Raw genomic sequence first — 25158 nt, forward strand, 5'->3', positions numbered from 1 at the left:
GTGACCCAGACTAATCCCACGAGTAGTAAAATAAGGTTTTAAGAAGATTCTAGCTTCTAACACTTTACGCTTCAAAATTATTTTTTTGGGGATTAATCTAAATGATTAAAAAATATGTATGTAACTACCAGTTCCACCAAAGAACGTTATTGGGGCTTTTGAATCATGTTGTTACATAATTTGCTTAACATTAGATAAGTTTAAATGTCCAGTCACAGGATAATTAATGTGATGTTAAATTCCTATTGATCTTATTATTAGTAGTTCTTTAAAATTAAATCCAGTTTAACTTAATGTAAAGTAATTGTCATTATTTTAAATGTGTCAGTATTGAATTTTGAATTGTATTTTTCCTTTCAGCTCCAGAAATCCTGAATTATGATCCTATTACCACAGCTACAGATATGTGGTAAGATTTTGTTAGTTACCTAAATGCCTTCATTAAAAGTTGGGTAGTGTATATTCTAGGGTTCTTTGATTCTAAATGTAAATAATAAGGTTTTTTTGTAAAGGTTTTACTCAAGTGTCATTATTATGCCACAGGAAAGTGTTTATCTACCTGTTCTTTGTAAGTAGTACTTCGGCTCTGAACCAGAGGTACAGAAATAAGCAGGAAAACCCTTTCCTGGAGGAAGACTAGATGCAGTGAAGGAACAGAACAGCCACCGTGCTGTGCCTCACCCTCTGTCAGAAAGGTGACATGCTGTTACTGAGCGTGAGGAGGCAGCAGACAGCACCGGGCGGAGGCGTCTGAGCTAGGCCGAGAAGTGAGCACAGGGGTCAGCTCAGTGCAGAAGTGTGGTGTTCGGGGGCATGTCATAAAAGATCGGCTCCATGGATGAGGGTGCACCGAGCTCTGGGCAGCCCAAGAGGACCGGGAGCAGACCTGGAACCGATTATGTGGCTGTAGTTGGGACCACTGTGGGGTCTGACTGCAGGCCACGTGGAAGAGTTTAGGGGAGATTGGGGTTCGTGGAGCTGTGATGGGTTTGCCGAGGAAAAGGGTCCTGCGGCTGAAGGAGTGGGTGAAGCATGCTGTCTGTGTTCTCTTTCTGTGACTCCTGAGCACAAGACTTGCCGTTAACTTATTGAAGGCTCTGGAAAGTTTTGTCGTAAAAAATCGACCCGCCCGACTTCATGCCTTGCCAAACTTGCAGACTCTGTTTGCACAAAAGCCCTGCTTATGCCTCACAGATCGTTACTGTGTCACTGGACACCATTTGGGAAATGCTGCTCTTGAGTGGCTTTGTGTACTTGGTAGCACGTGTTTGTGTGAAGGAAGACTGGAGGCATAATGATACATGTTTAATATATTTATAACTGCATAACACATGTGCACTTCCCCCGTATTCTTCTGTGAGGCAGACTTTGAGATTATTATTTTAGTTTTAATAATATTATAGGAACTTAGAAAAACAATTTAAGTCTGTAGTTTAACTGTAAAGTTGAAGACAGGAATATATATGTTGAGTATATATATTCAACCTTTATTTTTTATAAATGTTTTAAGATTAACACATTTAAAATTCCTCTTCTCCCTTTTTTGCTTTTCAGGAATATTGGTATAATAGCCTATATGTTAGTAACTCATACATCCCCATTTGTGGGAGAAGATAATCAAGAAACATACCTCAATATATCTCAAGTTAATGTCGATTATTCAGAGGAAACTTTCTCATCAGTTTCACAGCTGGCCACAGACTTTATCCAGAGTCTTTTAGTAAAAAATCCAGAGTAAGTAAGAACATTAGTCTGTTTACTATTATAAAATAAATAATTTATGTTTATTAAGAAACATACATTCTAAAATAGTATAACACTATTAAAAGTATGCTCTCGGGTAAAATGGGGAAAGAGGTGGTATGAGAGATCATTAAATAACAAATTCGTAATTTCAAATGTAAAATATAAAATACAAAACAGGAAATTTTGGAGTGAAAGGAAGATTTGGGTTCTTTTTCCCTCAACCTGCCATTAATTCCTGAAATTCCCTAAAATAATTAAAAATAGAAGGTTTACAATACACACGGCTGGTTGATTTGTAGTGAAATGGTCACAGTGATGTAACAAGTGCAAATGCCTGATGGTCAGATCTTGAAGGATCATCGGTGCTCTTTGACCGCCTACCAAAGAAGGGACTTGAAATGATGGCTTAGGACTCTGTCCTCACTCATTGGCAACTTCAAGGCAGGAAAAGAAAAGACTACCTCCCTTTTGTTTGCCAGGATCAGCAGTGTTTACTTTAAAAGGGCCTGGCTATCCTTAATGCAGAGCTGTGGTCTAGCGCCTCGGGCTGGGATCCTGGTGTTATTACTTGTCAGGACATTGATCTCTGATAATTATTTAATCTCAGGAGAACTCAGTCTCCTATCTGTTTAAGAAAAAAACTCATAGGTTTGTTAATTATTTTATTGGCCCAAACCAGCTCTCACTGGCTGTATTTTAGACATGACAGTTGAAATAGTACCACTACTGTTTGTTTCTGGTTATAGGCAGTTTTTATTTGCTTCTATTTTTTTTTTTTACCTAGATTCTAAAATTTCTATAATGAGCACGTTAATTTTTTTTATAGTTAGAAAAAAATGAACATGAAGACAAAGACTAAGGAAACAGGTTTTAATGGTAATGTGTTTGTGTGAAGGTTGGAGTTCTGGGATAGATAGGTGTTTTCTTATGAAAGATTGTGATATTTTACTACATTACTTTTATAATAGAAAACAAAGTTTAAAAACTCAAAATGTTAGGTAAGCATCATTGAAGATTAGCTTTTGTTTTTAAGACTTAGCAGTGACTGCTTTTAATAACAAAATAACAATAGATATTATAAATCACTTACATATGTTTTCCTTCAAAGGGTCTATAAACCCGAGACTTTATAATTTTACTAAATTTTGTTTGTGAGGATAACATCCATTCTCAAGCTTTTTGACTAGATTGTTTTATCTGTAAGCTCCATGATAAATTGAATTTTTGGCACATGTCAGAATTAAAGAAATTGCTAGGTACTCCAGGTTTCCTTTTCTTATTCCCTTCTGTACTATGGGTATGTGCTATTTTCATATTTATAATATGTAACTTGATGATACACTGAACTGCAGACATTTCCAAACTGCTACTTAGTTCTCAGTTTTTCCTTGGTGTTTTCTCTCAAAGGAAACGACCAACAGCAGAGATCTGCCTCACTCATTCTTGGCTACAGCAATGGGACTTCGGAAACTTGCTTCTCCCTGAAGAAATGTCTAGTCCCCCTCAAGGTCAGGACCACACGACAAGGTCCCCTGAAGAGAAGACTTTGAAATCCTCCTGCAATGGCACCTGTGAGGATCGAGAAGACAAAGAGAACATCCCAGAGGACAGCAGTGTGGTTTCCAAAAGATTCCGCTTTGACGACTCGTTGCCCAGCCCCCACGAACTGGTTCCAGATGTGCTCTGCTAGCACTCCTCTCTCTGACTCATGTGGACCGAACTTGGAATTTGAAATCCACGCCAGTGTGTGACTGGTTTGTAGCTTTATATGTGGCCTGTTCATATTGTAAATGCACTTTTGCATAGGAGAATTTAGGAAATTGTTTTAAAATGGCATTACTAGTTACTAGCATAATTTCATTTCCTATCCTGAAATACCACTATGCAGAGAAGAAAAGACTTAAATATATAACCAAAAATAAAAGTGTGCATTGGAATAATTTAAGTTCAAATGGATTTATCAAAATGTTTTATATATCAGGAAAAAAGAGTGATTTGAGTTATATTATGGTTGATGTAAACTGAAAAAAATGAAGAGCTATTTTATATTTGAAGATGTTTTTGATTGCTGTTTTGAAATTACATAAGATTCCCATTATATGTAGTCTGCTCTATGAGATAGGTCCTTTACCCAGAGCAGGGGGCGGGGGGTGGTTACGAACCAGAACAGGGATGTTACATACAAGTTAGAGCAGAGGGAAGAGGAGCATGGCATTTCACTCTCCATCTTCTTCAGATGTAATCGGATCCGATGAATGAAAAATATGGTTTACAAGGCTAGAGGATTTTCATCTTCCAGAATTTCTAGAGTAGAAGATACTTAGGGAAAACTGAGTGCGCTCCATTTTCAGTCGGCCAAACACCTTAATTAATTGACTTAGAAGAAAATGCTGACAGACTTAGGTGACTTACCGAATTCTAGATGTCTTCTAAGTCTTGAGATAAAGCCAGGTATTCAGCGTGCTAACAGTGTGCGTTTCAAAAGTCACAGCACCCGTGGACTGTGAACGCAATGCCGGAGTCAGCAAGGTAGGTGTGGTCATCAAACACGATGCCGTTCGCTCTTCTGAAGCCCCCGTGTCAGTGCCCAGTGGTGGTGCGGCTCACAGAGGGCCTTCTGGTGGGACCAGTGCCAGTAGGTCCCTGGGGACAGCAGGACGTGTGCTCGGGGCCAGTTCACTCCTGGGCGATCTTCGGGGACTACTCACAAGTCTATTATACTGTCATGTTAAGGTCATTGTAGTCATTATATCCCCAGCAGTTCTTGAAGGAAAGTTATTTCTATTTGTGTGTGTATATATGTACAGGTATATGTATATATGTAAAGAGAGAGAAAATAGTCTTTAGACAACTTTGTCTAGGCATTCCTCACTCTGTTGTGCTCAACTCAGGTGCCAAAGGAGCTCTTGTCTTATGACATATGAATATATGAATATACATATAAATTCTATAAGGAGCAGTTTGTTGGGTCAATAAACTAGTCATTGTGAAAACTAAACTGGGTTCTTATATGTGTAAAACTGATGAGTTTTTTCTAAATTGTTGATTGTCCATTTATTTACCTTCAGTATTAAGGTAATGCAGGTAAAGCTTAGTAAGCCATTGGAAAAAGAGAAAATGATTACTTTTACAAAAGACCATATTATATATTTAAATTTCTAGAGAAATTGTGCCATACTAAAAAAAAAAAAAAAAAAAAATCAAGAAATGTCAGAATTTTGAATTATAAGCCAGTTCTTAAAATATATTTTATACTAGCTTTCTTTTACTCTTAGGAATATTAAAATACTTTATATACTGCCTCTTAGTTAATAGAATACACAGAGTTGTAAATTTCCAGACCTTTTTTCCTAACAATTTCTATTGTAAAAAAAAAAAAAAGCACATAAACAGTATTCAATTTTTTTCATAAGGGTGAATTTAAATATTTTCACTGATTGGAATGTAAAAATAAAGCAAAGCCATCTTTAGAGAGACGTTATTAACAAATGACTCAATTCTTATTTTTTTTCCTCCCAAGATTGAAAGCAAATGTCTGTCACAAGCAGATGATGTATCTGACTGAAGCAGGAGTCTAGAGAGCCCCTGTGAGGTGAACTGGTATCTGGAAACACGTCTGAGGAGTAGTGTGAACCTGATGAATCTATAGAATTTAACTTTCCTCTTGGATTAGATCCCTAGCGAGGGGAGGTTAAAGAGGAGTAGAATAGCTGACAGTTACAATTGCCATTTAACTCCCCCCCCACACAAAGTTAACCTAACTCTGAGGAGTAAAATTGTAATGGCACTTAAAGAAGCCCAGCAGGGCCTGGTGGTCGGTTGTGATGAGAGAAGGTGCTTGTGCCAGAGTCTAAATCAGCACATAGCTTCCTTCGTCAAGGAAGTCTTGCTGTAAGTCAGCCGGTTAGTGCTAGAATTCAGCGGTCGCCAACCATTCGGACCTCGCCGACCACCAGTGGCCCGGACCACTGGTTGGTGACCGCTGCTGGAACTGGTTTTCATCTAGCTCGAGCTTCATCTTTCCTTTTGGATTGGTTGCAAATAGTTCCCGGGCCATACTTTGAATAGCCTTGCTCTAAGCAACATTAATAAATGTTGACATTTTATTTTTCTTAAATGTTGGTATTTTATAACTGTTTACATTTCCTCTGTTTATTTTGAATTTGCAGTTTGATATCTGACTTGGGAACATCCTTATTCAATGTTGTGTAAACAATTGTTCTTTAATTTCAAATTGTATTAAAATTAAGTTATTCAACTTCCAGTTTGGGAAATTACCAATTTATACTTTTATGAAAGTCTAAAAAAACTTTAATTGTAAATTTCACACCAATTACAACTGCCCTCCCACTTAGCTTTTATTAAATACTCATGTTGCTTGAGGCATATTGAATGACATTGTTATGAAATGTTCAGTAACAAAACTTGTTACATCAGCTTAATGATCCTTTTGGTTAAAAATTGTAAGGCACTTTTGTTTACATTTGTGGTTGTCTTTTGTTCTAAAGTGTTTCTAAATGTATTATTCATAAAAGCAGACCTTGCCTGGAGGTCCTAGCCTTTGACCCACATCATCTTTGAACTTCTTTCCCAACCCAGACGTGTCTATTAGATCTTGTCTTTTGGAAAAGTCACACATATTTGTGAACAAGGTCTATTCCTTAGTAATAATAGATACTTTAAGGAAATGTCAGTGAATGGCAGAGTACTACATTACTATGAAGACGAGTAAGGAATTCTGATTCACCACAAATGGTTGAACTGTTATGATTTCTTTTCAGTTTAAATGAATTTTTTTTTAAAAAAATGAATAAAGGAATTTTCAAGAAGTTTATAACCTGGTTGTCAGTTCCCATTATTTACGGTAGTTATAGTCTATCAATTCCCCATGAATAGTGCTTCTGGGAGAAATACAGGGTTAGGTTCCTGAAAGCTCTTCACAACATTTTCGTTCACTGAGCAACATATAACCTTGTTGTATGTGCGTTTCTGTTTAAAGAGACCTTACTTAATATATAGTTGATCATTAACATTGAACCATGGCTAGTAGCACTCTTAACTCATGCCTGAATGAAGCTTATCTGATACATGTATTTTCCCCATAAGGCACGTTACAGCCTTGTGCATAGGAACACTAAATGCATAACGCTTCTGAACTATGAAGTGTTTTAAACAGTAAAATCACCAACAAAAATGCAGAGAACATGACATGAATTAGACCACAAAAGACATTTGTCTTCCAGTACGAGAGCTAAGAAGGCAGAGTCACCTTGTTCAACCTCAGCTGGGAACAAGTGGATCAGGCAACTCAAATTTTTCACCATGTGAACATGTTAGCAAATGACTGAAAGCACCATGCATGTTGATTTTGGGGTTACAAATAAATTTTAGCAAGTAGGTGAATTTGCAAATAAGGAATCTGTGAATAAGGAGGGTCAATTGTATATGCTAAATCATGTAAGAAGTATGAAGTATAATGAGAAAAATGGTGTGCAGAACTTCACAACTGAGGAGAAATGGATGCCTTGGATCTTACTAATTGTGAACATTTTTTGTTCCATATCTTTTCTTTTTCTGGAACATAAACATTCCCAAATTTTCTCTTCAGCCCCAATTTTTCTCTTGGGCACTGAAGTGCTATATATTCTCTTCTTTTGGGAAATAATGGAGTACCCTCAAATGTAAAACAGCTCTAAGTAAAATCATGATCATATTCTCCCTTTCTGGATCACCTCCTCACCCAAACTTCCTGGCTTCATGTTCCCTCCCTTAGTTAACACATCACAACTAGAATTTAGGTGTCATTCTCAAAATGGTGTTTCCTACTGCACCGCTTCCAATTAGTCATTAATTTTCCTCAGTGGTATCTCCTAATATCTTACAGTCATTTCCTCTTTATTCTTATATTGTAGAAACACAGTTGGGTCCACATTCTTTTATTTGGTCTAGATCATCTAGAGAGGGGTCAGCAAACTTTTTCTATAAAGGGCCAGTTATTAAATATTTTAGGCTTTGCAGCCCAGAAAGCTTCTTATCACTACTCAATTCTGCCGCTGGAGCGTGAAAACAGCCATAGACAATATGCAAATGAATGGGTGTTCCAATAAAACTTTATAAAAACAGGCAATGGGCTGCATTTTGTTTCCTGACTCTGATCGAGATCATCAGGATGATACTCTAACTGGTTCTCCTAGTTCTAGCATGACTGAGATGGGAGGAGAGGCCAGGAAGAGACAGGGCAGTGAGTCTCATCTGACTAACAAGCAGACTTTCAAGAGGCAGAGGGCTGAGAGATGGTTGTTGGATACAGCGATTTCTCTGTAATCACGAGTTTGTAAGTAGCTGAGAAAATAGTGAGAAAGTAGAGGCCGCAGAAATCTATGGGGAGGGGGGAAGGGAGAGGAGAGCAATAGTTTGTAGAGTTTTAAAAAATGTTTTAGTAGGAGTCCACATGGCAGCAGCAATTGAAATGCACAAGCGTGCAAAATGATTAATGGTTAAAAATGCCGGAGAAAGTGATGGAGGGGTCAGCCTTGACTAGAATAAGTAAAAACGTCTTTTCCTGACAGACAAGAGAGGATTTCATGTAGTCGTCTGCTGAGAGTAATGGGAGTGGAGGTGGGTGTGCCTTGAAGAGTGAAAATTTGGCAAAAAGTGAGGAACAGAAGAATCCTTGAATAGTGTTGGTCAAATAAGTGTAGCTTATTTGACCATCTATCAGGGGAAACAGATATTTACTACCAAACACCTCCATTTGTGATTGAAGAGCTTCTTCCATAAAGTGTGTGGCCAAATAATTTTTGAAGTAGTAATTTACAATTTCTGCCTGTATTTTTTTCCCTTTTAGAGCAGGAGACGGCTTCTTTGCATCAGGGGAAGTAGAGTAGCACTCAAAAGATTTTTTTAAAAATTCCTCTGGGGCCTTAATTTGCAAATACTTAAACCTATTGAGAAACACAGAGTTTGGAAAGAGTGGTAAGTCTCAGAAAGTAACAAGGAGAAAGAGATCTCTTACGTCTTAGAACAACAAGAACTTTGCTCACTTCCCCGGTATGTGTATGTGGAGAATTGCTGGACCTTGTAGATGGTAGTTCAATGCCAAGACTGTGGCTTCTAGGACTAAAGTAGAACCAAAATTGTTATGTGGGGTAAACATTGCCTCTGGAATGAGCATGGCATTAGAGGGAGAGCAGAGCATTGAGTCTGAAGAGTTTCTCATATGGGCCTTATTAGATTCATATATACATTTTTTTACTTTGGACAACATCCTCACGAACAGAATGTTCTTAATAGAAAAACAACACTGGGGTTCATATACCTGGTTCTCACAGAGAAGGGGGTTGGCGATGGTTAGTGGGTTAGCCACGCTGCAGTGTCTCCAGCAACGGGAGACTGCCTTTCAGGGACTTGCACTGTAGTTGTCTGCTTCCATCGTCTTCCCCAGGAATGTAGGTGGCGTTATCCTGTGAGGACCAACTCTTGTACTTGAGAAGGGTCTGGGGAGAGCAGGCTCCTTGTTCTTGATCCAAGTAAAGGATCAGGAGTCCTCTTTGTAGCACTGCAGGCTTCAGACCTTTGTTAGACACCGCCATCCGGTTCGGATACAACACACTCTGATGCTCATGGGCCCTCACTGTCTTGAAGATGTTTCCTTGATCAAACATCACGGGCGTGGCTTGCTGCGGGGATCGCGGAGCCTGGCCAGGCCGTGGGCGCCAGTGCAGCGGATTGCGCTGTCACCACATCCTCATCTGAGGGCAGGAGAAGATGGAAGTCCCAGCTCAAACAAAGAGAGCAGATTGCCCCTCCTTCTGCCTTTTTGTTCCATGGTCCTCAACGAATCGGTGGTGCCCACCGGCGGTGGTGAGGCTGATCTTCTTTACGTGGTCTACCTGCTCGAATGCCAATCTCTCCCAGACTCACCCAGGAATGTCTCCCCAGCCATCGGGGTATCTTTTAACCCTGTCAAGTTTACACCAAGTGTTAACCATCACGGCCCTTTCCATATCTTCTGACACCTTCCCTACTTAACAAAATGTTCCCATAAGAATGGAAAAGTTCCAACATTTTCCATATATATGGCTTCCTCACTACAGAGAGTGGGGGGTGGGGGTGGGAAGAGTGGAAGAGAGAGAAAGGGGAAGAGAGAGAAAGAGAGATTCTATCTTCCTACTTTATGGAAAAGTGAAAGTTTTACTTATAGGAAACATATCAATCTCTGATTAATAGAAATCAATTAAGTACTTTCCTTTAAATTATATATCATTACTGAGAAAACTGTTCAAGAGCCTCTAATGGGGCGGGTGGTACAAGTGTGGTCAGAATCATATGAATAGTCTCTCACGTTTGGGTCCTATGCCAACCCGATGCTGTGGTGGTCCAACTTTCAGAGTAAAAAAAAAAAAAAAGGATTATTTTATAATTAGTCAAAAGGATTCCACCCTCTGTGGTTCACCACTGGAATTTAAATTTAGTGATTGTACTACCCCTTTGAAAGGCCAAAAGAAAGATATATGCTAATTATACCAATATTTCTAGCCAGATGGTAAAATGCAACTAGGTCACCAATTGCAGACAGAGCTTTAAGTCCACAGCACTCTAGCTTTGCTGAATAGGGAGCACATGAGGACAAAATGTATGTGAAGAAAATTAAATGCTATCATTTTGAACAAATAGAACAACCGATTCTGCATGTTATATAAGTCATGTCATAGCTCCTCCTTCCCCTGAAAATCAATCATCATGACCAAATCCATGTGGCTTCATGAACTTCCCAGGTTATAATTGAATTAACTGCCTATATACTCATACAAAGTCAAATTCTATAGCTGAAACACACTGTGATTTATTTGTTTCTTCCTCTGAAAGAGGCTGTTAGCCCAATTTATGAACAACGTGATTGGCTTTTTAATTGGGACTTGCACAAAAAGGCTTCTGAAAGAAATGAATTGTAAGCCATCACAGACTGAAGACCATTGAAAACAAATTATAAAGGGAGAGAAAGAGGGGGGCCCTTTATTTAGAGGCCTTTTTGGCTGCTTTAACCTGTGCGAACATCAATTACTCCTTTCTTTTCCAAAACAGCGGTAATCAGCTGTTTGCTTCTTTGATTAGTTCTGGTCCTAACTCATTTAACACTAATGATTAAGCATGGGATCCTGCAAATAAACCTGTCTCCTTTCCTCGCAGAAATAGAGTGATTGCAGTGGCCCAGGGCTGGGGTCTTTTCTAGAACGACATTTGTACGGGATTTAATTACCTTGGCTCTGCTCCCGGGGCCCAAGCAACTCGCACAGCAGTCCCCCCAACATCGTGCGTACGTTTCCGTTTCATTTTGGAAGGTCTTGCCTGTACGTGCTTACAGATGGGTGTTTGTGTGTCTCTGTGAACAATATTGCTTGTGGCTGTGCCCGTGTTCAGAGATACAGAGGATAGAGACGAAAGGGGGAAGAATAAAGTTTGCCAAAGGCCCGTGATGGATTAGGAATTACACTTGATTCTTTCATCCGGGCTATTCCATCTACTCTTCACCAGGACCCTGCAAGTCAAGGGTTAGCTGCATCTTGTAGGTGAGGACACGGAGTCTCCAAGAGGTGCGGGACTTCTCCCACATCCCTCATCGCCGCACGCCGGGCCTGCGCGCCGGCCCACCTGGCTTCAATCGCCTTCTCTGCTTTGTCCATCCCACCAGAGTTGAATTACATTTTCCAGAGTTAAATTAAAAACCAGCAGAGAGTGATTGGAAGCTGCCGCGTTAAAACAAATGTTTGGGTAAAATGTTAACATAGATGTTGGATTGAAAACTAAAATAAAGTATCGAAACGTCAGCGACGGTGAGGACAGAATCGTCTAGCTCACAGTGGTCACAGCATCTCAGAGGCAGAGCTGGCCGAGTAGAAAGAGAGAGGGGAATGGTCGCTGGCGTTTCCTGCTTGGCCATGGGTGCTCTGCAAAGAGGTGTTGCACAGGGACCTGGACTCACGCCCTCGGTGCTGTATGTGAGGAGAAGCGGGCTTGCAGGAGGCTGCCAGGGCCTTTATCGACCGTGTCTGAGAACGCGGCCTCCGCAGGAAGGCCTCCTCCCGGCAGATCGGCTCGGGGCAGGAGGTTCCTGGTTCCTTTTGGAGAAGCAGAGCATCTCGGAGGGAGCTGAGCTTGGAGGCTGGAAAGGTGGGCCGGGGCCTTGCTAACCAGCTTGGTTTTTCCTTCCAGGTCATGGGGTACCACCACAGAGGCCCATCGAATCCTGGTTTGTGTTTTAGAAAGGCCATTGGACACAGTGGGGAGGGCACATTGAAAGGGGGGCCACCACGAAGGATTGTTTTGGAGGTCCTGCCAGGAGCTGGTGGTGGCTGAGGAAGCTGAGAGGAGTGGACAGGCGCCGGCGAGGCCTGAGGGCGAAAACTGGGAGGGAGCAGGATGGATTCGCAGCTCTCTCTTTGGAGCACCGTGAGATGACTGTCTACTGAGGGGAAGCTGAGTTTGCCTTTGGCTGTGTTGACTGCGGTGCTGGTTTTTGATTATGTGGCTTTGGAGCTCAAAGGTGTGGCCAGCCATGACATACAAGCTGAGGTGCTGTTGCCCAGCCAGTGTGTCTCAGAGGGGTGAGCGCCGGCCATGAACCAGGAGGTCACCGGTTCGATTCCCATCAGGGCACATGCCCAGGTTGCAGGCTCAGTCCCCAGTGTGAGGCGTGCAGGAGGCAGCGGGTGGATGATTCTCTCTCTCATCGCTGATTCTCTCTCTCTCTCCTCCTCCCTTCCTATCTCTGAAATCAATAAAAACATAGCTGATGGAGTGAGGTGACTAGCTTGGAGTAGGCCAGTGAGATGGAACCATGCACTGCCATGTCTTCCACAGTTTAGGTTTTGATGTTAGAAACATGTTAACTTGCCTTGAAGCCATGTTTTGGGAGAGGAAGGGAAGAGAGAAGTGATTGGATGAAAAAGGGAAGAAATTCAGAATGTTTTTTAATAGAATACCCACTACTCGTATCAATAGAGAGGAGCAACTAAAACGGTGTTGGGGGTAAGTCGCTTACAGGTTCGCGGGTGGCACTGCAGGCGGGGTGGGAGGTAAAACCCATCTCTACTGTGAGCAGCCCATTTCCTTCTCTTACCTCGGCCCCCTTCCCGGCTCCTTTAGGCTTTGTGCTCAGGTTCTCACCCTCTTAGGAGACTCTCTTCTCAGAAAGGATCTGAGATACATTCATGCCAAAGTGAAAATGCCTCCCTGGTGCGCTCAGTGGGAAGAGCATAGGCCTGAGGACCAAAGAGTCTCGGGTTCAATTCCAGTCAAGGGCATGTACCTGGGTTGGCCTGGCATACTGGAGGCAACCAATCAATGTGTCTTTCTCCTCGCTCTCTCTCTCTCTCCTCTTCCTTTCCACTCTCTCTAAAAAATCAGTGGAAAACATATCCTCGAGTGAGGATTAACAACAACAAAAGGGAAAATGACTAAGGTAAGATTTAAAAGTTACCCTTAGTGACAGATTGCATTTTCTGAAAAACAACCACAGAAATATTTATAATCCCTCGTGTTCTTCCACAACCTTGTGACTCCCCTACCCCACTCCCGTCTGTGTTGACTGCATGTGTGGTATCATTTGTTAAACTCTCAAAAGGCTTGTGAAAAATTAAACAAACAAACAAATGCCAACTAAATCAAACCGGTCAGACTACATTTATTCTTGGGAAGGTTAGAAATGGAAACAACCTCACTGTGATTTTAGCTAGAGTTTTGGTCAACATTTTGAAATGTCTGAGCTTCAAATGTAAACAAATCTTATTCCAGCCCTTGGATGGGAAAAGCTTACATTTGCTTTGAGCTTAGAGTAAAAGCCTATGTGTTAGATTAATTTCTCTCAAAAAATAATTCTGTAGTTTATTCAGGAAGCCTTGTCCACAATCTGTTCTTCAAAAAGGCAAGCATTTATTAGTCAACCATCTGAAACCTGGCTAGAAACTCCAGTGAGTCTCTCTTGTGGCTACAAGATCACCTCAAACACACAGGAATCAATTGGACACCCAAGTGTGCTTTGCCCCCAGGGGACCCAGGCGGCCAAGAATATGCTGGGTTCGTTATTGGTACCTTTTAGACTATGAACAATGAGTCAAAGTCTGGACATGTTATAATATATGCTAAGAGTCCTCTTTTTAAATAACATTTTTATTGAACTATCACTTATATGCCATACGATTCACCCATTTAAAGTGTGCGACTCAATGGTTTTTAGGATAGTCACATAATTGTGCAACCATCGCCACTAATTAATTCCAGAACATTTCCATGTCCCCACAATGAAGCCCTGTCCCTGTTAGCAGCCACACCCCATTTCCACCCACCTTTCTCAGCCCTAGGCAACCACTCAGCTACTTTGAGTCTCTCTGGCTTTGCCTATTCTGTACATTTCACACAAATGGAGTCATAAAATAAGCAGTATTTCGTGACTGGCTTCTTTCACTTAGCGTAATGTTTTCAAGGTTCATCCGCGTTGCAGCACACACGGATCGGTCCCGCATTCCTTTTCATGGCTCGTATTCCATTGTATGGATAGATGACATTTGTTTACCCAGCCACCAGTTCATGAACCTTTGGGCTGTTTGTACTCTTTGTCTTTTTTTTTTTTTTTTAATGAATCTTTATTGTTCAGATTACAATTGTTTCTCCTTTTTCCCCACATATCTCCCCACCACCCAGTTCCTACCCCCCCCTCTTCCCTTAACTCCCCCCCCCCCCGCTGTCCTTATCCATAGGTGTATGATTTTTGTCCAGTCTTTTCCCATACTCCCCACACATACACCCCTTTCCCCCTGAGAATTATCAATCCATTCCCATTCTATGCCTGATTCTATTAAGTTCACCAGATTATTCTGTTCCTCAGATTTTTAATTCACTTGACTTTTAGATTCACTTGTTGATAGATATGTATTTGTTGTTCATAATTTTTATCTTTCTTCTTCTTTTTCCTCTTTTTAAAGAATACCTTTCAGCATTTCATATAATGCTGGTTTGGTGGTGATGAACTCCTTTAGCTTTTTCTTATCTGTGAAGCTCTTTATCTGCCCTTCAATTCTGAATGATAACTTTGCTGGATAGAGTAGTCTTGGTTGTAGGTTCCTGCTATTCATCACTTTGAATATTTCTTGCCACTCCCGTCTGGCCTGCATGGTTTCTGTTGAGAAATTAGCTGATAATCGTATGGGAGCTCCCTTGTAGGTAACTAACTGTTTTTCTCTTGCTGCTTGTAAGATTCTCTCTTTGTCTTTTGCTCTTGGCAATTTAATTATGATGTGTCTTGGTGTGGTCCTCTTTGGATTCCTTTTGTTTGGGGTTCTGTGTGCTTCCTGGACTTGTAAGTCTATTTCTTTCATCAGGTGGGGGAAGTTTTCGTTCATTATTTCTTCAAATAGGTTTTCAGCATCTTGCTCTCTCTCTTCTTCTGGTACCCCCATAATTCTGATGTTGGTTCGCTTGAAGTTGTCCCAGAGGCTTCTTACACTATCTTCAACTTTCTGAATTCTCTTCTCTTCATGTTTCTCTGGATGAGTGTCCTTGGCCTCTTTGTATTCCAAATCTTTGAGTTGATTCTTGTAATCCTCTAGTCTGCTTTTGGGTCTCTATATAATATTTTTTATCTCAGTCAGTGTATGTTTAATTTCTAGTTGGTCCTCATGGAATTTATCGGCCTTTTCCATGAAATTCTTGAAAAACCTTATAACTGTGGTTTTGAACTCTATGTCCAGTCGCTTGTTCTCCTCCATTTCTTTGGTTTGTGATCTGTTTCCTTGCCTTCTCATATTCTCTGCTTCCCTAAGTTGGTAGGGTAGTTTTGTGTACTAGGTGTCCTATTGGTTCAACGGGTCAGCCTCCCAGTTACTTGAGTTGGACACTCTTGGTGTACCCTTGTGTACTGTGTGTCCCCCAGCAGGAGCTACAGCAAGGGCTAGTTTTCTCCTCCTTTGCTTGGGCGGTTTTGGAGCAGTCTGACTGGAGCTGCAGTTGGTTAAGCTGCTCCAGAACAGGCCATTTATATGCAAAAGCCGCTGTGTGGAGCCTGGGCGGGTTTGTAGAATGTGCGAGGCGGGGCGGGGCCTCAGGGCGGGGCCTCAGGGCTGGGTGGGGTCTCAGGGCGTCACTAGGCTGGGGCGTGACCAACGGCGATGGCTGCCGTCAGCCGTCTCTGCCTTTCCACGTTTCCAAGTCCCTGCGCCCCGCGCTCCAGCGCAGTAAACAATGATTACTGGGCGCACCACTGCAAAAGTCACTCTCACTTTCCGACCCGATGGCCGAGAGTCCAGCTTCTCCCCGTAGGTGCCTGGGTCCCCCGAGTGTCCCCAGAAACTGGATTTCAGAGTGATCGGGAGCTTGTCTCCCTGCGGGTTGAAGAAAAGCCGCGCACCCAGCCGCCCGCCGCCGGCCCGATTCGCGTGCCTCCGTACCTCAGCTTTTCAGCGATTGTGCTTCTTTCTCTTCTTAGTTGTAAATCTTCCACTCAGCCAGCTTTCCCGTGGTTCTGGGTGGTAGATGTTTTTGTCTTTTAGTTGTATTTTTGAAATTGTTGTGTGAGGCAGCAGATTAGTTGTTTAACTATGCCGCCATCTTGGTTCCTCCCTGTTTGTACTCTTTGGTCGTTAAGAATAATGCTGCTATGGGCAAGTTTTTGTGTTAGACGTATGTTCTCATTTCTCTTGGATGTATAGGGTGTCCTCCCAAAATGTATACACACACATTAAATCATTCTAAAGGCAGTGTTTACATTTCATTTTAAAAATGGAGCTATCAGTGTTAAAGGGTGCACACATTTCTGGGGACAGCCTGTGTGCCTACCACGGCCTTGCTGAGTCATACAACTTGATGCCTAACCTTTGAGGAGCTACCACCCTGCTCCCCACCGTGGCCACACCGTCTCACGTTCCCACTTCTCCACACACACCCCCCCTGCACTTGCCGCGGCCTCTTTGGTTGGTGCCAGCCTAGTGGGTATGCAGTGAGGTCTCTGTGTGGTTCGGAGTTGCATTTTCCCGGGTGAGTACCGATGTGAGCATTTTGCCACGTGCTTGCGGGCCTTTGGTGTCCCTTGGGAGAAGTGTCTGTTCAAATCTTTTGCCCATTTTAAAATCAGGTTACTTACCTTTTATTATTGATTTTTTAGGAGTTTTTATAAAGGCTAGATACAAGTCTGCTTAGGAACTGATTCAAATAAAATAAATATTAGGTAAGTCAAAATATCTGGTGTCAGCCCCCAAATTTGAGAGCTATACTTACAACACACATAGGTTCAATTCTGTCCTGTTTTAGCAAGAAAAGGTCCTAATTACTTGCAATAAAAAAACACACTCCAAGAACGTACAAACGTACAAACGAGTGTGCGGAATGTGCAGCAGGAAACAATTAAGCAAATCACGGCCTCTCGGTGTGATAAGCCAGTGTGCTGCCTTCAGAGGGATACTTGTGGCGTGTTCTCCCTGACCTTGGAAAAATTTCTATGATACATTAAGTGAAAAGACACACACACACACACACTCACACTCACACACACACATTCACACTCATACACACACACACACACACACACACTCACTCTCACACACACACTCACTCACACACACACTCTCACACACACACATACACACACACACACACACACACACACACACACTCACACTCTCACACACACACTCACACACACACACACACACACACACACACACACACACATCAACAAGGCTTTAAAACATGTAGGAAAAAGTCCAGGGGAAAAATCTGTCGGTGTGTTAACCATGCCAGCCCCTGGGCAATGGAGTGATGTTTTCCCCATGCTTCCCCGTTATCTATGCCAAGCACGCTTTTCTTTATAATCAAGTGTTTAATAGGAAGGGAGCGAAGCAGACTTAGCAGTGGCCCCAAAAAATGTAAAACTAAACGAACACCCCGTTTTTAAGAGATTGTGGTGACTGGGGAAGCGTGTGGTTTTTCATGGAACTTGACGGTATCGTGGTGAGTCATGCCGGAAGTCAGAGGCACCTGCCTGACAGTGCCAGGGCCGCTGCGCTGGGATTTACTTCTCCCAGCGCTTACGGGCCGTCCGGGAGGATGGCTGGGCACCCGGCTCCCACGTCCTTGCTCTGAAACAACGCTTCCTTGTGCTCATGCACGCTCGGCTTTGAAATGCCTACAGAATCCCGATCAAGGCCCGTTTCCCTTGGCTTCGTTTCTGTCTGTCTGTCCATAGAAGATTAGAGAGAGGCCCACGGAGCTCTGACCAGCCCACCCTAAGCCACCAGGGCTGGCTGCTCCGTTAGGCCCGGCCGGCCCCGGAGGAAGGAGCAGGCGCTCTGGCCACAGCTCTCGCCACTGCTGTCATCGCCAGACAAACCACTGACTGCCGAGGAGCTCTCGGGAGCTAAGAGGGCTTTTCTTCCCGGGACGCTCCCTGAGAGCCGAGCAGCTTCCTCTTGCTCTCGCCTGCGCCCTCATCCCCAGCGGTGCTCCTGGCCCGTCCCTGTGCGCTCCGCGGCCCGCCCGCCGGGGGACACGATGTTCTGGCGCTTTGGACCCACAGCCGCTCGGCGATGCTGGCACCGGCCCTGGACACATGCTCAGAGCGGCAGTTTGCAAATGTGATGGCCATTTCGCTAAGAACAGGGCCTCCCTTTGCCATTGGTAGGGGATGGAGAGAGGAGGGACCGGCCGGCGTGGTCCTTTCTTCTCCCCGCTGCCTGTCCATCTCCTGCCGGGCCTGTCCACAGCTCCACGCGCATTCACGTCCCCTGAGCGGTGCCCTCGCGGCTTCTGGGCCATGTCCACACACGTTTGCCATCGGTCTTTGTTCTCGGCAGAGAGAGTTGCTGGTGATTATCCCTTTCCTAAATTACATCTCTTTCTGGGATCTGAGGAAAGGGGGCTTTTGTGTTTGGGGAAGCACACCGGTTTCCCGCGCTGCTCAGGACAGGGGAGCTCTGCCTGGGACCTGAAGCCAGAGTGGGGGGCTGGTCCCCCCCGAGGCCAGGCGCCCTCCCGGGTGAAGCACACGTCTCCCCATGTTTCCCAGCCACCATCCTCTCCGAGGTGAAGGATGGCCCCGCACAGGGTGTCACTGTTCCGTGTCGGGGACGGCAGGCCCTGCCCTGGGTGGGGGCACGCATCTGGGGCTTCAGCGACACTTACCATCCATCCGGGACTGCAACGGTGGGTGGCATTTAAACAGCTCTAAGGAGGAGAAAAGGATCACGCAGTTCTAACGGGATCCCGGAGCACAGGCCCTGCGGGGCTCTGGGCACAAGCACGGAATGGATCTCTCCCCAGGGCCCGGCAGTCTGAACCGGGGGCTGTGCCTCTTCCGCCTTTCTTTTCCCCAAACAAAAGGATTCCATGAAGGCAAACACATGCACGCACACATACATGCACACACACACATACATGCACACACACATACATACGCACACACGCAATGCACACACGCCCACAGCATGCACACACACACACATGAACACACACATACACACACGCACACATACATACGCAGACTCACACGCGGGCACACACATATACATACGCACGCACAAGCGTGCACACATACATACGCACACGCACGCACATGCACAAGGAATGCAAGGGCATTTCCAAGTTCAATCCCTCTCCTTGGATTGCACTTCCCATCTCCTGGGGAACATTGAGGCATGTGGGCGTGGGGGGCTGACCTTGGTCTTGGACGTCCCTCCTCAGGGTTGGCCACAGAGAGCTGAGCAGGAGCTTCCGATGTACCAGCCACAGGATGAAGCCACTGATGGGAGTGGTGGCATTATAGCGAGGTTTACTGAGTTCTTATTTACCATGGATAATGCAAGTTCTGCCTTTCGCGCCGACATTTCCTCCCTCGTGGAAGGGGCAGATGTGGCGTTATTCTTGTTTCGATGGGTTAAGTGAGCTGGCCAAGGCTACACAGCCAATAGGGGGCGGAGGCTGGAATCCAGCCGGCCACCCCGGTACTGGTGAGTGCTGGCTCTCCCCCCGGGACTGTGCATTCGACTGCAGAGGGACCCGCATCTGTCCCGTCTCCCTGTTACTCCCGCGGGCAGACCCCCGCTGTCCAGGGAGCCGGTGCACAGCCACCATGTGCACTACACAAAGTGTCCAGCAGGGGCAGGAGAGTGCTCTGTGGTTACAGTTCCCCCACAAATACCAGAGCCTGCACTATTGGGACTTCAATGGATAAAAACTGGCAAAATATCAATTTTAATAAAGTTACTCTCACAGGCATTATAAGGTGATTGCCAATATCTGTTTGCTTTAATAGCATTTAGAAGTTTATACAATTTAAGAAGTGTTACAGTATATTTTATACATTTTTATTACCTATTTTGTAAATTTTATTAAAGTGGTACATGCGGTCATCATAAAAAGTACAAAGAAACAAAAAATTAAATCAGCTTAGATCCCTATTTTTAGGAATAACTTTGCCAGCACGGCAGTGACTCTTGCTTAATGTATCATAAATACATTCTTGCCACAAAGTACTATAGCACTATGTTTAATGATTACATATGATATCATCATATGGGGATAGCATTTTTTTTAACCAATCTCTATTTTTGAACATTCAGTTTTTAAAAACTATTTGCTATGAAAACAATGCAGCCATTATCTTTGAAGGCATATCTTTATGTACATTTGCAATTATGTTCTTAAGATAATTTCTTAAAAGTAGAATTTCAAGGTCAAAGAATGTGCAAAATATTGGTTCATTTTTTTCCTTCTGGAAAAATTGCACTAATATTTTAAGGCCTAACAGTTCCTGAGAGTGCCTGCTACTCCACCCTGGCCAACATTGGGTATTACCAGTTTTCACTTACTTCCCAATTTTATAGAAGAAAAGTAATATTTTGTTTTCTCTTCTATTTCGTTTATCACTTTGAAGCCAAGCATCTTTTCATGGTTTATCAGCCATTTTTTATTTCTGCTTTTATTACATTTGAGAAGCAAGATTTCAAAAAGGAATTGATTCCGTCTAAGCAATACCAAATATCCTAACAATAGATTAACAACAAAAAAAGCTTTAGATTATTTTTCTGGGGTTGTCCTCCTTTATTTAGATGCCTCAGCTTTAGGATTTGGGGGTTGAATGGCACCTTCATGATTGACAGCTAGGCATGGCGTTGGTCAGCTCTGAATGGACATGTACAGGGTGAGCGCTAAGTGACCATCTGCAGAAATGTGCACACGAAGGACTAATCAGGCTCAAAGCAGACCTTATTCTGACCTGACTCCAAAGTAAAATGCTGAGTCACCAGGTTATTTGTGGCTAATAACGAATTGGCAAATAGTCTGGGGCTATCCAATTCAGTTCTATATGTAATTGAATTAGCAACCCACGTTCTTTTCTCCAAAAAACTGGTGTACCAAATCCTGCCTTTGATATTGGATAGTATTAAACAGGATTTCAGCTCATGAACCAAGTTTCTATCTGTAAAAAATGTCAAGGAAGAAAATGTCAAGTGATAAGCATGAAAGAGGAATAATATCATTGTTCTCTATCTAACTAACTTAATAATTGGACGCAAACAGCGAGAATACCTCTGCCAAACAAATACAAATGTTCTGTCCTGAGAAGTTAAAGGTTCGTGGAATCTTAAAGGGTCCAAAACAAATGCAAAACGCACACTTCATGTGGGGGCAAGTATGGGCAGCAAGTCCTGTGGAAACGTGCAGATGTTTTATGTCAAAAAGGAAAGAACCTGGCCTGACCGGCGTGGCTCGGTGGTTGAGCGTCGACCTATGAACCAGGAGGTCATGGTTCGATTCCCAGTCAGGGCACATGCCTGGGTTGTGGGCTCGATCCCCGGTGGGGGGCTTGCAGGAGGCAGCCAATCAACACTTCTCTCTCATCATTGATGTTTCCATCTCTCTCTCCCTCTTCCTTCCTCTCTGAAATCAATAAGAATATTTTTTTTTAAAAGAAAGAACCTATTTCTGAATGGCCAGGATCGTGCCAGCTGTTACTGCCCTGTGCACAGTTGGTGTATTTTCCAGAATTTGAAAATTGCCGTTTGCAATAGGAACATGCACTTCCAGTCCCATTTTGAAATAACTACCTAACTTCATCGAGACCTTTGTCAGATCTAATAGGGTTCCAACGAGGGAGTTTTTGTTCCCTAGGTATAGAAAGCCCTACTGTAGATTATTTAAAAAGCACCTCAATCTCCAGGGCAGTGCCAACCAGCATGAGCGTCACCGTGGCAGCACGCGCAGGCATCGTTCTCTCTCCTGGCGGGGATCACAGTGAAATTAACATGCCGTTTATCACTGTCTCTATCTGTATGTAAGAACTGATGACATCATTTGGTTCCATTATATCTAAACCCAATAACAATAAGGTAGGTAAATAGTGGTTACAAAGCCCAGTAGTTAAAACATAATATAGACCTTTTTTTTTTTTTTTGGGGGGGGGGTCTGGAATGGTTATAGCACAATACCCCATACCCATTTTAAAAAGAAGATGCTAGTTCAGAGAAAGGTCAAAATAATTCTACAAACATATAGAAGCCACTAAAATATTGGTCTCTAGTGAGCAGATCTTCATTCCAAATCAGCTCCCTGAGAGCTATGGCTTTTCTATAGTCATGAATGTTAGACCACAACTTGGGTTTATTGTTTTTCTCTTGGTGCCTTTCCCATTGGCACCAAGAGAAACTTTTCATTTGCATCCCACCCTCAGTTTAGGCGAGAATGCTACTTAGGTTGTTTAATTTTACATCAAAAAGAATTTCTTTGAAATATAGTGTAAAATTCTCCTATCTATACTAATAAAAGGGTAATATGCTAATCAGACCAGGAGACCTTCTGGGAGACCTTCCAGACATCCTTCTGGACAAAGCCATGGTGGCAGGGCTGAGGCAGAGGTGGTTAGGGACGATCAGGCCAGGAGGGGAGGGCAGTTGGGGGTGATCAGGCCAGCGGGGGGCGGGGGGCAGTTGAGGGCAATCAGGCCGACAAGGAGGGGCAGTTGGGGATGATCAGGCTGGCAACGGGGGGGGGGGGAGGGAGTTGGGGGTGATCAGGTCGGCAGGCGGGGCAGTTGGGGGCGAGCAGGCCAGCAGCAGGGGGCAGTTGGGGACAAACAGGCTGGCGGGGGGGAGGGGGGCAGTTGGCCGGCAGGCAGAATGGTTAGGGGTGATCAGGCAGGCAGGCAAGTGAGTGGTTAGGAGCCAGCAGTCCCAGATTGCAGGAGGGATGTCTGACTGCCGGTTTAGGCCCGATCAGTCGGACATCCCCCAAGGAGTCCCAGATTGGAGAGGGTGCAGGCCAGGCTGAGGGACACTCCCCCCCACCCCTCCCCCGTGCACGAATTTCGTGCACCGGGCCACTAGTAGTTTATATCAGGTATTAGGCCATTTTTCCTAAATTGTTTTTACTTCCTTTTCAAATATCATTAGAGAGCCACTCCTTGCCATTTGCTTAACCTTTTCCAAGGAGGAGTTTATGGATTAGCAATGGTTTATGTATAAAATGGATATTAAAAACAGCAGCTCTTCACATAGCTAAGGTTAAAAGAGTTACATAAGGCCTTCGGTATAATGGCAGGCCCAGAAAAAATGCTATTAAGAGTTAGCATTTTTATTTTTATTCAATATACTAAATATCTATGCTAATAAAATCTCCAGTAGATTCTAAGTATCTGCCCAGCTGTTGAGAATCGAACAATAAAAACATAAAACCATTGGCACAAAATAACAATTACTGGCCCTTGATTCGGTAAGTATTTACTTAGGGGTTATTCTAAGCAAAGGACAATATTAAATGAATGCATGTACTCCTAGGGCAGAAGATTTTGAGCAAAAAGAGTGAGGGGTGCAGACATTTACACACGTCACCAGAAGGCAGACCCCCTCTGCTGGGGAAGGGTCTCCTGATGTCGTTGTCTGTTCAAGGCCCGGGAGGAGGGAGTGTGGGAAGTGTGTGTTTGCTAGACACACCGTCGACCACGCCTCTTCTTCCTACTAACGCAGCCTGGGGTGCAGGCTGCCCAGTCCTTCGGCAGGGCCAGCCCTCCCACGTCCCAGGGGGTGAATCACGGCTCCACGCCCCTCTCAGACTGGCTGAAAGATAGTGAGTCACCCAGGGCTTGCTGATGCCACCACAGGCAAAGGCCGCTGTGGCTTTCTGGGGAAATCTATCTGGAACTTAAAAGTGACACATGAAGGACTGCTTGTACCTTCCAGCCTTCGCACACGGATGTGTCAAGATGTCGCGATTAGAACCACAACAACCGCGTCTGAACATGAGTGACCCAGACCTTGCTGCTGAGAGTGTCGGAGCAGGGATTTGGGGGCGAAGCCTGCCTTTCTGAGCCTGTCTTGGAGCTGTTGAAATAACCAGCCCGCATCACGTTGACTCTGTGACTGTCTTTACTACATGAGATCATAGATGCCTGAACCGTTCAAGCCACTCTGAGTCGAAGTTTGTTACTCGCGGCAGGAACATCCAAACGCGCACAGGGCGGTTGGGGACATACCTCACCTGATCAGCCCAAAGTTCTAGTGTCTCACTGCGGGTGTGACAGACTCCCACAGACACTGGCTGCAAACAGCACACATGTGTTCTCTCACAGTCTGGAGGCCCGAAGTCCAAAGGCCAGCTGCCGGCGGGGCTGAGGCCCTTCTGCAGGTCTGGGAGAGAGAGTCTCCGGGTCCTCGCCTTTTTCAGCTTCTGCGGACGCCTGCGTTCCTTGGGTGATGGCCCCTCTTGCCTTCATCTGTGCAGCTCCCACCGCGGGCTCAGGTCTCCTCCTGCCCCCTTAGAAGGACATCGGCCCCCCCGGGTGGCCCAGGATAAGCTCCCCCACTCAGGACTCCTATCTCCATCTCGGCAGCAAAGTCCCTTTTGCCTCGTAAGGTGGCGTGGTCACAGGTGCCAGGAGTTAGCAGTGGACATCCTTGGTGTGTGGAGGTTATTGTCCCGCCCACCGTGTTAGGTAAACCGAACCAACCTGGGAGACCCGGGGGCTGAGCACGTGCACGCGTGGAGGGAGCGAGGATGCTGAAGACACTTAAACTGCGGTGTCTGTCTCCCGCTGTTACCAGTCTCGGCCGTAATCTTTCTCGTGGCCAGTGATTGTCTCCTGGTTCCTAGCCGGTGGCCCTGACTTTGCCCGGAGTGATCCATGCGTCCTGCCTCCTCTCCATCATCACACTGGACACTGACGTGGCGTCTTGGTGTGCTATTTTGAGCTTCGTCTGTGCTAACAACTTAATGATCACAACCTCCTGAAACTGTTACTGCTGCTCTCCCCGTTCTACAAACTCACCCGCCGTCGCCTCGATGTACACAGCTACCCGTACGTGCTGGTTTTCTCTGCTTCTAGAGGCGCTGAGAGCCTGTGACACCCATTCAGAAACTGAGAGTAAATTCAGG

At 44.2% G+C, this 25158-nt stretch overlaps 1 protein-coding gene across 2 annotated transcripts in view; it reads left to right on the forward strand.

Annotated features, from left to right (window-relative positions):
* Positions 1-6540, forward strand: part of STK17B (serine/threonine kinase 17b) — a 28809-nt gene extending 22269 nt beyond the window's left edge. For both annotated transcript variants that reach the window (XM_054722893.1, XM_054722894.1), the window contains exons 6-8: positions 361-409; positions 1555-1734; positions 3154-6540. In XM_054722893.1, coding sequence (XP_054578868.1) covers positions 361-409; positions 1555-1734; positions 3154-3436 — 512 coding nt within the window. In that variant the 3' untranslated portion in view covers positions 3437-6540. The remainder of the gene's footprint in view (positions 1-360; positions 410-1554; positions 1735-3153) is intronic.
* The last annotated feature ends 18618 nt before the right edge of the window (positions 6541-25158 follow it).

This window comes from Eptesicus fuscus, chromosome 11 (assembly GCF_027574615.1).
Source record: "Eptesicus fuscus isolate TK198812 chromosome 11, DD_ASM_mEF_20220401, whole genome shotgun sequence".
Lineage (NCBI taxonomy): Eukaryota > Metazoa > Chordata > Mammalia > Chiroptera > Vespertilionidae > Eptesicus > Eptesicus fuscus.